Raw genomic sequence first — 14,044 nt, 5'->3', positions numbered from 1 at the left:
CCTAGGTATTTTATTCTTTTTGTTGTGATGGTAAATGGGATTGTTTCCTTAATTTCTCTTTCTGATTTTTCATTGCTGGTATATAGGAATGCCAGAGATTTCTGTGTATTAATTTTGAATCCTGCAACCTTACCAAATTCAGTGATTAGCTCTGGTAGTTTTCTGGTGGCATCTTTAGGATTCTCTATGTATAGTATCATGTCATCTGCAAACAGTGACAGTTTTACTACTTCTTTTCCAATTTGTATTCCTTTTATTTCTTTTTCTTTGATTGCCATAGCTGGAACTTCCAAAACTATGTTGAATAATAGTGGCGAGAGTAGACATCCTTCTCTTGTTCCTGATCTTAGAGGAAATGCTTTCAGTTTTTCACCATTGAATATGATGTTTGCTGTGGGTTTGTCATATATGGCCTTTATTGTGTTGCGGTAGGTTCTCTCTATGCCCACTTTCTGGAGAGTTTTTATCATAAATGGGTGTTGAATTTTGTCAAAAGCTTTTTCTGCATCTATTGAGATGGTCATATGGTTTTTATTCTTCAGCTTGTTAATATGGTTTATCACATTGATTGATTTGCGTATATTGAAGAATCCTTGCATTCCTGGGATAAACCCCAGGAATTCGTGTGTGTGAGTGCATGTGGCTTAATAGTCTTTGAAACTTTTAATTTGCTGAAATTCATTAGGCCTTGTTAGAAATTATGCTTCTCAAGCACTAGGGGTCACGGCATGGCATGCAGTATCTTATTCACAGTTCCCCGAGCAGGGATCGAACCCGTGCTCCCTGTAGTGGAAGCATGGAGTCCTAACCCCTGGACCACCAGGGAATTCCTTGTCAGACTTTAAATAAAATGAATTTGCACTGCTAACCTACAAGAAACCAAGCTTGTGATTACGAATATCAAGGAGGTTGTTTTTTTTCCACCTAGTGCGAATGGTATAACAGCAGGTTTTCTTGGTGATGAAGATTGATTTCTGATTCACCCTCACACTGTAGGTCTTAGCTCTTTGGGGTCATGGCCTTTTGCAAGGATTTCCTGTTAGACTTATCACTTTGGGGCCCTGTGCTTTGTGTCCAATCTACCCTGCACCCACAGAAGACAAAAATCAACACTAGAGGTCACCAGGGCTTAGTAGAAAATAACCAAAAGCTGGCCTCAGAGATCCCTTATTTTCTGATATTACTGCTTTCACTGTGCCTTGGGCCTCTGTGCATTGCTTAGTTTCACTCAAACTATATGACACATTTTTAAATATATATGTTAAAATATTGTTATGCCATATTTGGGTTGTTTTAGTGTCATATTTGTGAGGGTTCTTTTCCTCAATATTACCAGAACTAAGCCCAGCATTGCTATCTTTTATAGTTTACTCCTTTTTCCTAAAGTGTATTGAGGTGTAGCAATAATACAGTTAGTGAATTCCTACTGGGAACTTTTAAGAGTATTTGGATAAACTGGCGATATATTTTTTTTAACTTAAGCCTTTATTTCTTTATTTTTGGCTGAGTTGGGTCTTCATTGCTCCACACGGGCTTTCTCTGGTTGCTGTGAGCGGGGACTCCTCTTCATTGCGATGCACGGGCTTCTCATTGCAGTGGCTTCTCTTGTTGCAGAGCACAGGCTCTAGGTGCACGGGCTCAGTAGTTGTGGCACGCAGACTCTAGAGCGTAGGCTCCGTAGTTGTGGCACACAGGCTTAGTTGCTCCGCGGCATGTGGGATCTTCCCGGACCAGGGCTCGAACCCGTGTCCCCTACATTGGCAGGTGGATTCTTAACCTCTTCACCACCAGGGAAACCCTAAACTGGTGATATTTTTAATATTACATTTTAACTATGGTTTTCCCTAAACCTTTGAAAACTATCTTGAAAATTTAATCATTTTAAGAACTACAATGATCATGATGGTTGTAGCTACTTTACTATAAATCTTTCAGTGCTAAAAATTCTCATAATAAAAGATGCTTTAGTCTTTGATTCCCCAAATTGTTTGATAGAATAATTGCAACATTTATTGAATATTTACCACATGCCAGGTGGTGTTGAAAGACTCCATCTAATCTTCACAACAACCTCATAAGCTTGATACTAGTAATTTTGATTCCACATGACAAATGAAAAAAAAAAAGACATCTTTTAATTTGCCTGAAATCACACAGCTAGCAGGTGAAGAGCTGGGATTCAGACACGGGGAGTTTGGTTCTAGAACCACAGTTAGTCCCTCTACTGTCTTTTCTGTTTGATACCAGTTGGTGTACTTAACAGATCAGATAATGAGCAAGATTGACCAAAGTGTGCTTTAAAACTTCATTTCAATAATGGTACGGAAAAAATAATTGCAAAATATGCTGGGGTTTTGATAGGGACTGTGTTGGATCTGCAGTTTTTCTATTTCATTTTTGGATTGTTTGTTGTGAGTATAGAGAAATACTGTTGATTTGTATAGTCTATCCAGCCACCTTGTTGAAATCGTTTATAGCCATTGTATTTTTCCTCTGGATTCCTCAGGGTTTCCTACATACAAGACCTTGTCAACTGAGAATATTTTTTTCCTTTTCAGTCTAGATGCCTTTATTTTTAATTTTTTCTTCACTGCACTGACTACAACCTCCAATAAAATGTTGACTGTAAGTAATAATGTGTTCCTGATCATAGGTGGAAAATATTCAGTCTTAAGCCATGAAACATGGTGCTAATTGTAGGGTTTTGTGTAAGTGCCCTTTATCAGGGCAAAGAAATTACTTTCTGTTCCCTGTGGCTGAATGGGTATTAGATTTTGGCAAAAGTTTTTCTGCATCTGTGGAGTGATCATATGGTCATGCCCTGTATTAATGTGGCATATTCCACGTTAAACTAACCTATCATTCTTGTACTATATCCCCTTAGGTGACAGTGTATATATTGCTGGGGGCAGCTTGCTAGTATCTTGCTAAGAGTTTTTGCCTCAGTGTTCATGAGGGATATATATTGGTCTGCAGTTTTTGTTTTGTGTTTTTTTCTTTTGATGTTATTGTCTCATTTGGGGTTTAGGATAATATAGACTTAAAGAATGAGTTGAAGTGTTCCTTCTACTCTTTTCTGAAGGTGTAAGGGATTATTTCTTTAACTATTGATATATCAGTTAAATACTCTTGGGTGGTGATTTTCTTTGGGAAGATTTTTAATAACTAATTGAAATTTTTTAACTTGTTGTAGATCTCTTCAGATTTTCTTTTCCTTGAGTCACTTTCAATAATTTCTGTTTCTAGAATTTGTTCATTTCACCCACATTTTCTAATTTATTAGAAATAAAGTTATTGTTCACAGTATATCCTTATATATATTTTAACTTCTGTAGCATCAGTATGCTACTTGGCATTTCATTCCTAATTATAATAATTATGTATGAGGAAGTCCTTGCCTCCCATGAATTCACAAGTCTAATGGGGGAGACAGACTAAAAATAAATAAATTAAAAATATTATATTTATAATAAAGTAAAATACATGATGTTATATAGGGGTGAACAAAGTGCTGTGGGGTGGCCAGGGCATGCCTGTCTCTGTCTCGTAAGCATTCACAAACTGTGCTGCCTTTGATTGGGACTCAGGAGGGTCTGAGTCTGCCAAGCAAAGCGGATGCAGTAGATAGGGGATTCTGGGTGTGGAAAGCAGTATGTGTAAAGACAAGGCTCGGGTTCAAGTAATAGCTGAAAAATACCCTGGAGGGTGCATGATAAAGAGCAGTAGAAGATAGAACTTAGGTCGAAGATACATTTACACCTGCTGAATATTCTGGCCTTCATCCTCTGGGCCACCAGATGCCAGCCAAGGTCTTTAATGATCAAATTAGTTTTCACTTTTGTTTTGTCTTAGAATTTATCTCCGGCAGCTCTGTGGAGCTTAAGACTGCAATGAGAAGGGACAGGTAACAGGTCAGTCAAATAGGACTCTAAGGGCTGAGAGATGGTGAGTACAAAAATAGAGAGTAGACAGAAAAGCATAGCCACATTCAAAAGAAGATTATGATAAAATTGACAGGATGTGGTGATATGGAAATAATGAATGGTGAGGATGATGGTTGGGCACAGAGGACTTGGAGGGCATGGAGAGGAGGTAGCCTCTGGGAAGCTGCCAGACAGGAAATCAACCCCAACAACAACAAAAGCCAGATAAGATGTCCAGATGAATCATTGGCTAAGGGGCCAGGTAAAGAGGGAAAATCCAGGCAAGAGCAAACCTACAGAGACTTGGGAACCCAGGCTGGAATGACAGCTGTAGGTGGATCCTAAATAAGTTTTGTGAGCTGCCAAGAGGGAAATGACTTAATCTAACATCCGTGCTCTGAAGGTTGGGTGAGGTGGGGCAGTAAGAAGTTCCAGTCCCACATGGTCATTTTGGCACTCTTATTTTTAATAAAAGCTTGGAATTAATCTAAATCCTGCTTGAAGTAGGATAAAGATATTGACTGATAATTCTGTGCCAGCTAATGTTCTTCCTGCAGGTAACTCAGATACTACACAGAGACCGTCATTAATTCTGAAATCATAGAGGAATTATTTAGAAAGCAACTCTTTAAAAACCTCTTTAGTGCTACCGAAGTGTTAATGCATCTTTTCAAAGCATTCAGGAGCTGGACAGATACAAATGGATGCAGTGACTATGAAGAATAAATGATGACATACCTCGTCTTCTACACTTTTGTAAGAGGTCCCTTTTTATGTGTGACATTCTGTGACTTAATTTTTCCTATCCATGACATTCTAGTGTTTTTTAATTGCCAACCATCAGGATGTGCTGTCAGTATGAATCAGGTTTTTTGTATAATTAAGCCAGCTTATCTGTCACCCAGCATAATTAATCCATTTTATTTTAATTACTTTTCCATTTCCAGATCCAATCATCCTATATTAATACAAATATAGGAAAATCTGAGTCGCTTTTGTAATATAAGTAATAATAAAGAATGCCTGTCATACACTTCCCTCACATTTTTAGAAACATTTAACATAATTTGATAAAATATTAGTATTTTGCCAGAAACACAGAAACCATGAAAGACATCAGTATTTCAGTTCATTCACTTACTTCATGAAGTCCACTTTCTAAACCCAATCATGTATTTCCCAGAATTTCACAGTCTTGATTCCCTGTCCAACCAATGGCATATTGTAATGTAGGAAGCCTTTCTGTTTCTGGAGGTAATTGCAGAGATGCATTGCCTGTCAGCTCATTTTTATCCCTGGTGCCTGTGTGGGTTTTTTCATATACTCCTTCCTTAATTGAGCATGACTCTAGTCACTGGGGATGCAGCAGCGAAAGAGACAGAAGAAGGTCCTGAGTCCCACTGAGCTCACCTGGCAGTGGGGGAGACACATAGTAAACAGAAAATTATCACCAATAGTGATGAGTAATGTGCAAAGAATTTGAAGAAGATGGTGTGATAGAGAGGGGTCTGTAGCTGGAGGGCTCAGAGAAGGCCTCTCTGAGGAGGTGGCATTAAAGCTGACACTTGAATGACAGGAGATGACATGAAATGATCATGGGACTAAGCATTCCAGGAGGAAGTCATGGCTAGAGCAGAGGTCACCAGTGAGAATATAACCCAGGAACCAAATGAACGCCAGCGCTGCTTGAGTGACATGAACAGGGCAAGTGGTAAGAAATGAGCTTAGAGAAGGAGAGAACATTCAAGGTAAGGAGTGGGGATTTCATTCCAAGTTCCATGAAGAGCTGCTGGAGGATTTTAAACAAGAGAGTGATGTGATCGGATTTATGTTTTTACATAAATCTGGCTGCTCTGTGGAGAATGGATTGACGGAGCCAAGTATGGAAACAGCGAGATAGGGTCCAGGTGAGAGATGAGTTTGGCTTGTACCAGAGGTGCAGAGAAGTAGATTCATTCAGGATTTATTTAGAGATGGATGGAGCAAGAGAACTTATTGATGGGTTGGCTGTTGAAGGGTGTATTATAGAAAGGGAAAAATTTGTCACGGGTAACTGAGATTTTTGTTTGTTTCATAAATATTAGGATTTCAGCATCCCTTAACCATTCTGGGAAGCTCTTGCATTTGTCATTTTCAAAAATTGATTCTTGGCGCAGTTGCATATTTTCCATGGTTAGAGCAGACTATGGCATTCGGCTCTCTAAGTTCAAATCCAGGTTCTCCAACTTAGTGGTCACATGACCTCAGGCATGTCTCTTAACCCCTTTATATTTGTTTCCTCTTATTTTAAAAATGGACTGATGATTTTCATAGGGTTTTTGACAGAAGTGACTAAGAAAATACACATAGAAAAACTTAGCACACTACTAGTCTACAGTAAGCACTCAGTAAACGTTAGTAATTAGATACTGCATTTCTGTCTTAGCCTCCTTACTACGACACATTCAGGTCTTGGGACCCAGTAATAAGAGTTATAATAACATTTTTTAGAAGGAAATTTCTGCTCATTTCATAATTTTTTTCATGTATTATTTGAATACTATTTTTTTTAGAATATCTTACCAATAATTGTTGTTTAATATATTCCCAAATTCCACATCTGGTAGTATCTCTTCATTTTTGAAGTGACTTTTTGTTATTTGGGTCTTAAAAGTCGGTAGCCTTTTGGAGAGATTGAATATCAACAGCTTTACTTGGAAGGTGGTGTTTTCAGCCCTTACAGTGGGGTGAGGGAGGATGGGCACCTGATCCCAAGATTATACAAATCATGTGGAAGCTTAATCTGCTTCCACCAGTGCCGTAAGGGCACATGGCACTGCTCAGGTGTCCCCTCCTCAACACGGTCCTCCTGCTTTCCCTTTGGACTTAGGTCCATGTTGGGTCTATGGGGGGAAAAGACCCTACTTGTTTGGATCACAGGGTAATCTCGAAGACCTTGTATTGAGTCTTTGGTTCCCATGTAAACACTGGTTCCTGTCACTCTGTCAAGCTGCCGCTGCATCTCAGACTCTTGGGATTGGTTGTTTGCCTCTCAAAACGGGCTTGAGAACAGTAGGAAAGTAGAGTAGGTCAACACGGCATATGGTTGAGTTTGCACGGACAGATGTGCTTGAGAATAACAAGGACAGTCTTTTAAATTGGTTCCTGAGTTACAAATGTGGTATGCAGATGTTTCATGGTTATGGCTGGGATTGAGGTACATTTAGCAAATGGTCCTTTTCATGAGATAACACATTAACCTAATTTTTTAAGCTCTGATTCTTATCTTTCTGTGAAGTTAGCTGGGCGAGGACCATTCTCTTTGCTGTAAGCATCTTACAGCGTCATCACTGATGTAGAGCACCGTCCAGCACAAGTGGCTGTAGAATCCCTTTCTGTGCAGAACATTCAACATTAAATACATACATATGTTATGGTTCTTCTGGTTTCGGGTTCTCTGTTTCTTCTCGTATTTTTTAATGACACGGATAATTTTTAAATATTTTATTTCGAAGCTTTTACACACTGTGGCACATGTAAAACGATCCCCTCTCTGACATAACAGGTCCCTAAGCCCAGGGTGGGAGACGCTAATGTTGAACCGTTGGCCAGTGGAATCCGCTAGTTTTAGACGATGACTCCTACAATTTGTCACTCCTGACTGTTGTGCTGATTGCACAGATGCTGTACTGAATCTTGTAAAAGTAGCATTGTTTCTAAATACTGTAGGGAATGATAGAGTCTGGATGTTTTTGGAAATCAGTAATCAGTGTGTGTGTGTGTTTTGAAATATTTACACTCAATGGAGCTACACCTGACAGCCTTACAATTTTTCCTTCTGCCTCTTTGAAAGACAATGTGGTTGTAGCTATTTAAGAGCGCCATGTGAGGGTCTATGTGGGTATAAAGAATGAGCTGTGAATTCCCAGCTCTGCCAGCACCCACAGAACTTACCCAGGGCTCCCATTCGCCCTGTGTGCATGGTACACATCTCAGCTCCCCTGCTCTGTTAAGAGCAAGTCTTCTCCAGCAGGCTAATATCCCATCATTTCACAATGCAACACCCCAGCTTGATTATATTAATGTTAATGTTTATTTGTAAGCTTTCTTTTCTTCCAGAAATGTGTACTATGTGGACATAACTCACTCTCTGTGTGTTTGCTTTTCTACCACAGACACGGGAGCAGAAAGACAGGCACTAAGAGAAAACGTGTATCCTAAATTAAGAGAATTCTGCAGAGAAAACTATGGATTAGAATTTCAGGTAACGCTGATATTAATTTCATTTTTAATTATGTCAGCTAAATAACTAATGTGTGTTTCTTGTCACAGTTTCGGTGTTATAAAATATGTTTTAAGCCCTGAAATATTTCATTTCTTTAAGCGCGGGTGAAAAGAAACACTGGAAAATGGAAGTAAAATATTTAGTCATTTTTGATGTTTTGCACTTTTATGCTCTGTTTCTTGGACCCTACCCGGTATTGGCTCATCTTTCTCTTGGAATTATGTTTATTTGCTTTTTTGCTAACCTCCACTAATGTCAAAAAGGGCAAGGTTGCTGAGCACCTGCCTTTAAGCTGGCATCTCTAGAAATGTTTTGCATCAAAAAATTGAGACCAACTCTCTCCCGAGTATTTCTTTTTAGCAGCTTGGTCAGTCCTTGCCTTCTGTCCTACCTTTTAGTTTTTATTTGCATTGAAGAATGTCCTTTTCCCCAAGCATTTTGGGAATTTACCATTTACCAAAATAACAAAACAAAAACAAACCATCAGCCTTTCAAGAAACAGTAACTGTGCATGTCATTGCTAAAATTCATAACATCCTGGCTTTTGTAGACACTGTTGATGAAGCCACCTAACAGAAAAGTACTAGAAGACATTGGGCATATCTTAGACATCCAAAAAAGTTTTTAAGTGAATGGCTCCTGCAACTATAGATAGTGTTATTTAGTCAGAATTCATCACCTTCATTTGCAATGGACATCTTAACTGAACAGTGCTATCCTAACTACATTGTTAAGTAAGGACTGTGGACTAGAGGTCTGTGGTGTAAGAGTGCAAAATGTGTCTTTTTTTTTTTTTTACTCTTTGGGTTGGGAGAGAGTTTTGGGGTGTTTTTTTTTTAATTTTTGAATTTTATTTTTTTGTACAGCAGGTTCTTATTAGTTATCCATTTTATACATATTAGTGTATATATGTCAATCCCAATCTCCCAATTCATCACACCACCACCCCGCCCTGCCCCCGCCGAAAATGTGACATTGTTAATGGAAGAAAATTTCACCCCTCATTTGTTTCCTTCTGAATACAGTTGACCCTCAAACAATGCAGGGGTTAGGGGTGCTGACCCTCTGCGTAGTTGAAAATACACGTATAACTTTACAGTCAGCCCTCTGTATCCACGGTCCCTCCATATCCGAGGATTCAGCCAACCATGGATCATTTCATACTGTAGTATTTACTACTGAAAAAATCCACACAAGTGGATCCACACGGTTCAAACCTGTGTTATTCAAGGGTTGACTGTAAATATTTTGTCCTGGTATACTTCCTAGTGCCTTCTAATAGGATGTATAAAATAAGAGTTTCAAAATGGCTTTGATCTCAATGCATAGTGTCTGTTAGCAGCAAGCCATTGTGACACACATATTGAATAGTTACTCCTAAGTCACTGTTTACTTGAAAAATCATCAACCTAAATTCCTTGTTGTGAAGTCAGCACCACCTTCTCTGAGGAATCTCGTTCTACTGATAACAGAGTCTCAACTGTTAAAAATTCTGATATGTCAAGATTCCCAAAGACTTAGACATTCCCTGGGGACTCGGTTACTGTAAAGAAATGTATCCAAGCCTATTAATACCATCTTTGAGTTTATTTGGGTTTGCATCACTTTTGTCAGTAGAAGAAGGTTGAGCTACAGAACAGCCTCCATAAAACATGGAATTGATTAGGATTAGCTGAGGGGAAAAAAGGAAAAATATATTTTCTAAATTTTAAGTAGGTACAGGAGAAAACAGATCAAGCCAAAGGAAAACGGTAGAAGGCAAGCTCCATAGAAGAAATTGATGGCAAGGATCATTCCAGGCAGGTGTATTGAATCAGTCAGTGAGATACTGGACAGCAGAGTTAACAGCACTGGGTAAAGCATGACATGGAATTGAGCCCCAGCTCTTGACTGTGAGTGACTTAACCCACCTGCTGGTCCTTTAGTGTCTAAAATGGGGGTGGTGACAGCTTACACATCTGAGGTTGTGTTTAGAATACAATATGCAAGGTTGCACTTGCTTCCCACCTTCCAAAATAGGTTGGTTATAGAGCTCCCTGAGGCTGTGTTTACTGGAGAGATGGTCCTCTTTTCTCAGCTGCAGCAAAATGTGCCAGAAGCTTCACAAAAAAACGAATTTAGCCGTACAGCGTTCTGGATTCCATCTTTGTGCATTGGACTCAGGAGAAACGCATTTCCTAGAGTTACTCAAACATACCAGTCTATTTCCTGCTTTCTTGCCTTTGCTGTTCTTACCACCTACAATGCTTTTCCATCTGCTTCTTCCCCTGCTTCACCTCCTAAGCCCTGCTCATTCCTAGGACTCTTCCTGTCTGATCTTAAGTCATGCCCCTCTTCTCCTTGCCCACTTCTCTGCAGCTGTGTGTCCTCCAATTGGTCCCTTGAACACTTCAAGCCCATTCCATTTCAGGAATTTTCCCTGGCTGTCTCTCTATAGGAATGCTCACCCCCTCATCTTTTCATGGGTGCTTACTCACTGTCCTTCAAGTCTCCTCTGAAATGTCACTTCCTAGAGTTGATTCCCTCATGACCCAATCTAAAGTAACCCCCTAGGTGTGCTGTATTTTACATCATCCTATTTTAGTTATTTGCATAGCATGTGTCAGTGTTGGATATTTTTCTTGTTTACTCATGCATTGGATTGTTTCTTGTCTTTCTTCCAAGATTGTAAGTTCCACAGGAACAGGGACTTGTCTGCCTTTATGACAGCTACATCCTAGAATAGCGCCTGGCACGTAGTAAAACTCCATAAGAATGTTGAATGAATGAAGTCTCAGCCCAAACATTACTTGCTTAAAGAATTGTTCTCTGCTCCCCTCATTCCTCCCAGGTTATACCACATACCCTGCTCCCCTAAAGTCCTGTGCATAACTCCCAGTCATTGATCCAGCTCATTTAAGAAGTGTTTATTGACCATTGACAACATGCCAGTTGACATTCCACGTGCTGGAAATACAGGGAAAAAACCCATCACACCCTCTTCTCGTGGAGCTTCCAATATTGTTGAGAGAGGCAGACAATAAACGGTAAATTCCAGTGGTAATAGATACATTTTACTGAGTAAATGCTTTTAAGAAAAGTAAAAAACGATAAAGGGAGGTAGGGAATGCCAGGTAGTCAGAGAAGGACTGAGTAATAAGACAGCCTTTGAGCAGAGATCTGCAGAGGTAATGGAGCAAATCATGCAGACGTTTTGGGAGGAGAATTCCAGACAGAGGCAGCCAGGAAAAGGGTCTGGGGTGGGAAAGTGTTTAGAATATTCTAGGCACAGTAAAGAAGCCAAGTGGGAATGGAGTAGAATGGAGTAATGAGTAAGATAAATGATGGTAGGAGATGACATCAAAAGAAGATCATACCTTATGGACTGAGAGTAAGGACTCAGAATGTTCCTGAGTAAGAAGTGAAAGAGTGACGGGATTTATGTTTAAGAGGTTCGCGCAAGCTTTGTGAGGGGACTGGAGTGGGGGTGGGGAGAGATGGCAGAAACAGTAAGGCAGCGCAAGTAAGAAATGATCGTGGTGCGGACTAGAATGAGCGGCAAAGATAAGGAGACATCTGACTAGGTACGTTTTTCATCACCTGTCTATAACGTCTAAAAATTCTCAGGACTGGAACTGTCTTATTCAACTTATCCCAGTGATTGGCCTACTATGTGCCAGGTACTTGACTATTGAGTTAAATCTCTATTGAACTAAGTTGATAGACTGCAGAGTTACACTTCAAGCAACGCCATGTACTTTTTTCTCTATGCCTGTTTGGCAGACTGTTTTCTAGTATTTCCTTTATTTTTTCATTTAAACTAAGAGTTTTAACGAAAATGCACCAGGCTCTCTGATTATGTGAACTTCAACTAATTCCATGTGTAATATACATAGTTGACTGCTTGGAGATGGTGACATTAAATGGAAAGAATGTCAAGCCTACTCAGAGCAGAAAACACACATGGCTCAGAGAAAGACAAGGGGTTTAAATAAGATGTTATTTGATTTGCCAGTGTTCAGTGAGTGCCCTTGACTATGGAGTAGAGGATCAAAAGGAAGAACAGGGGAATAAATTGGGAAAAATAAAGACAGATTGGGGTAAAAGCAGGTGGTGCAGGACCCAATAAATAAAGGGCTTGTAATTATCTGCAAGCCCTGCTTTCAGATGTTTCCTCTCCATTCTTATTGCTGAGACCCGGATCTAACCTTAATTGGTTCAAAAAATTAGATGAAGAGACTTCCCTGGTGGTGCAGTAGTTAAGAATCCACCTGCGAATGCAGGGAACACAGGTTCGAGCCCTGGTCCGGGAAGATCCCACATGCCACAGAGCAACTAAGCCCATGTGCCACAACTACTGAGCCTGAGCTCTAGAGCCCACGTGCCACAACTACTGAGCCTGCGTGCCACAACTACTGAGCCCGTGTGCCACAACTACTGAAGCCCGCACACCTAAAGCCCATGCTCCCCAGCAAGAGAAGCTACTGCAACGAGAACCCTGCACACCGCAACAAAGAGTAGCCCCCACTCACCGCAACTAGAGAAAGCCCATGCAGAGCAACAAAAACCCAAGGCAGCCAAAACTAAATTTTTTTAAAGCTATTAAAAAAAAAAATGATGAACAAAGAGGATCTTAACTGATCTTGTTCTGTGCTTACCCACAGTAGGTTGCAAGTCCTGGAGGAAGAGACTAGTCCTCACTTATTTTTTTTTAAATTTATTTTATTTTTGGCTGCGTTGGGTCTTTGGTGCTGCGCGTGGGCTTTCTCTAGTTGCGACGAACAGGGGCCACTATTCGTTGCGGTGCGTGGGCTTCTCATCACGGTGGCTTCCCTTGTTGTGGAGCACGGGCTCTAGAGTGCAGGCTCAGCAGTTGTGGCACACGGGCCCAGTCGCTCCACGGCACGTGGGATCCTCCCAGACCAGGGCTCGAACCCATGTCCCCTGCATTGGCAGGTGGATTCTTAGCCACTGTGCCACCAGGGAAGCCCCTCCTCACTTATTTTTAAGTCTCCAGGGCCTGGAAGAGTACTTGACATTTACTGGGTTTAGTAAAAGTAGCAAGCAGAGCTGCCTACACCATCATCCTACTTGAGTTCTTCTATACATCACCAGAGTAACCTTACTTAAATGTCAGGTTGTCATTTCCTTTGCTTAAAACCTTATAATGGCTCCCTGCTGCCGATGGGGTCCCTCTTTGATGCGATCCCAGCTGTCTCCCCAACTTCATCTGCCATTTTTCCCAACATAAACACTCCATGCCAGTTTGGCCATCCTCAGCCTATCCTTGGAGCATGTCTTGCTGATCACTCATTCTTGACTTGAAAATCTCATTCACTGTACCTATTGTATTTCTCCCCTCTTATCAGAAATACCCTTTCTCCTCTACCGCCTACCCTTCAAACTCCAGCCCAAGTTCTTGCTTTCTAAGAAGCAAGAAGTTCTTGCTTTCTGATTCCCAAATATTCCCCCTCTACTCCCTGAACCCTTATAATCTGCCCCACCCTGCCCCCACAGGTACCCTGAGCAGGAGTAGACCTGATTGGGGCAGGGACCTCTAACGGGGGTACTTGATTGATCTGGGCGCTTAGCCACTGCTCCATTTTGAAAACAGTTTCATTTCAGTCCAGCCATTCAACTTAGTTTCGTTCCTTAAGAATACCTTCTGATAGCAAACAGTTTTAGTGGGCATCTAGTATCCCTCTCACATCACTTAGTCACCAAAGTAAATAACCCTGTTCCTTTTTCTTCACCTTTAACATCCAATAAATCCCAAAGACCTGTGGATTCTACCTCCTAAATATTTCTCCAGTGTATCTCCGCTGTTCAAGTCTCTATTACTGTCATCTTGACTATTGCAGTAGATATGCTGTGGGCC

The 14,044-nt window shown here is 40.6% G+C and overlaps 1 protein-coding gene across 1 annotated transcript in view; it reads left to right on the top strand.

Moving 5' to 3' along the window:
- NWD2 (NACHT and WD repeat domain containing 2) overlaps window positions 1-14,044 on the top strand; it is a 209,428-nt gene that overhangs the window by 69,407 nt on the left and 125,977 nt on the right. The window contains exon 2 of the mRNA XM_029235880.1: window positions 8,078-8,166. Coding sequence (XP_029091713.1) covers window positions 8,078-8,166 — 89 coding nt within the window. The remainder of the gene's footprint in view (window positions 1-8,077; window positions 8,167-14,044) is intronic.

This window comes from Monodon monoceros, unplaced genomic scaffold (genome assembly GCF_005190385.1).
Source record: "Monodon monoceros isolate NGI ecotype Baffin Bay Population unplaced genomic scaffold, NGI_Narwhal_1 Super_Scaffold_20, whole genome shotgun sequence".
Lineage (NCBI taxonomy): Eukaryota > Metazoa > Chordata > Mammalia > Artiodactyla > Monodontidae > Monodon > Monodon monoceros.
Note: the sequence above shows the minus strand (reverse complement) of the source record. Positions and strands in the feature narration are given on the sequence as shown.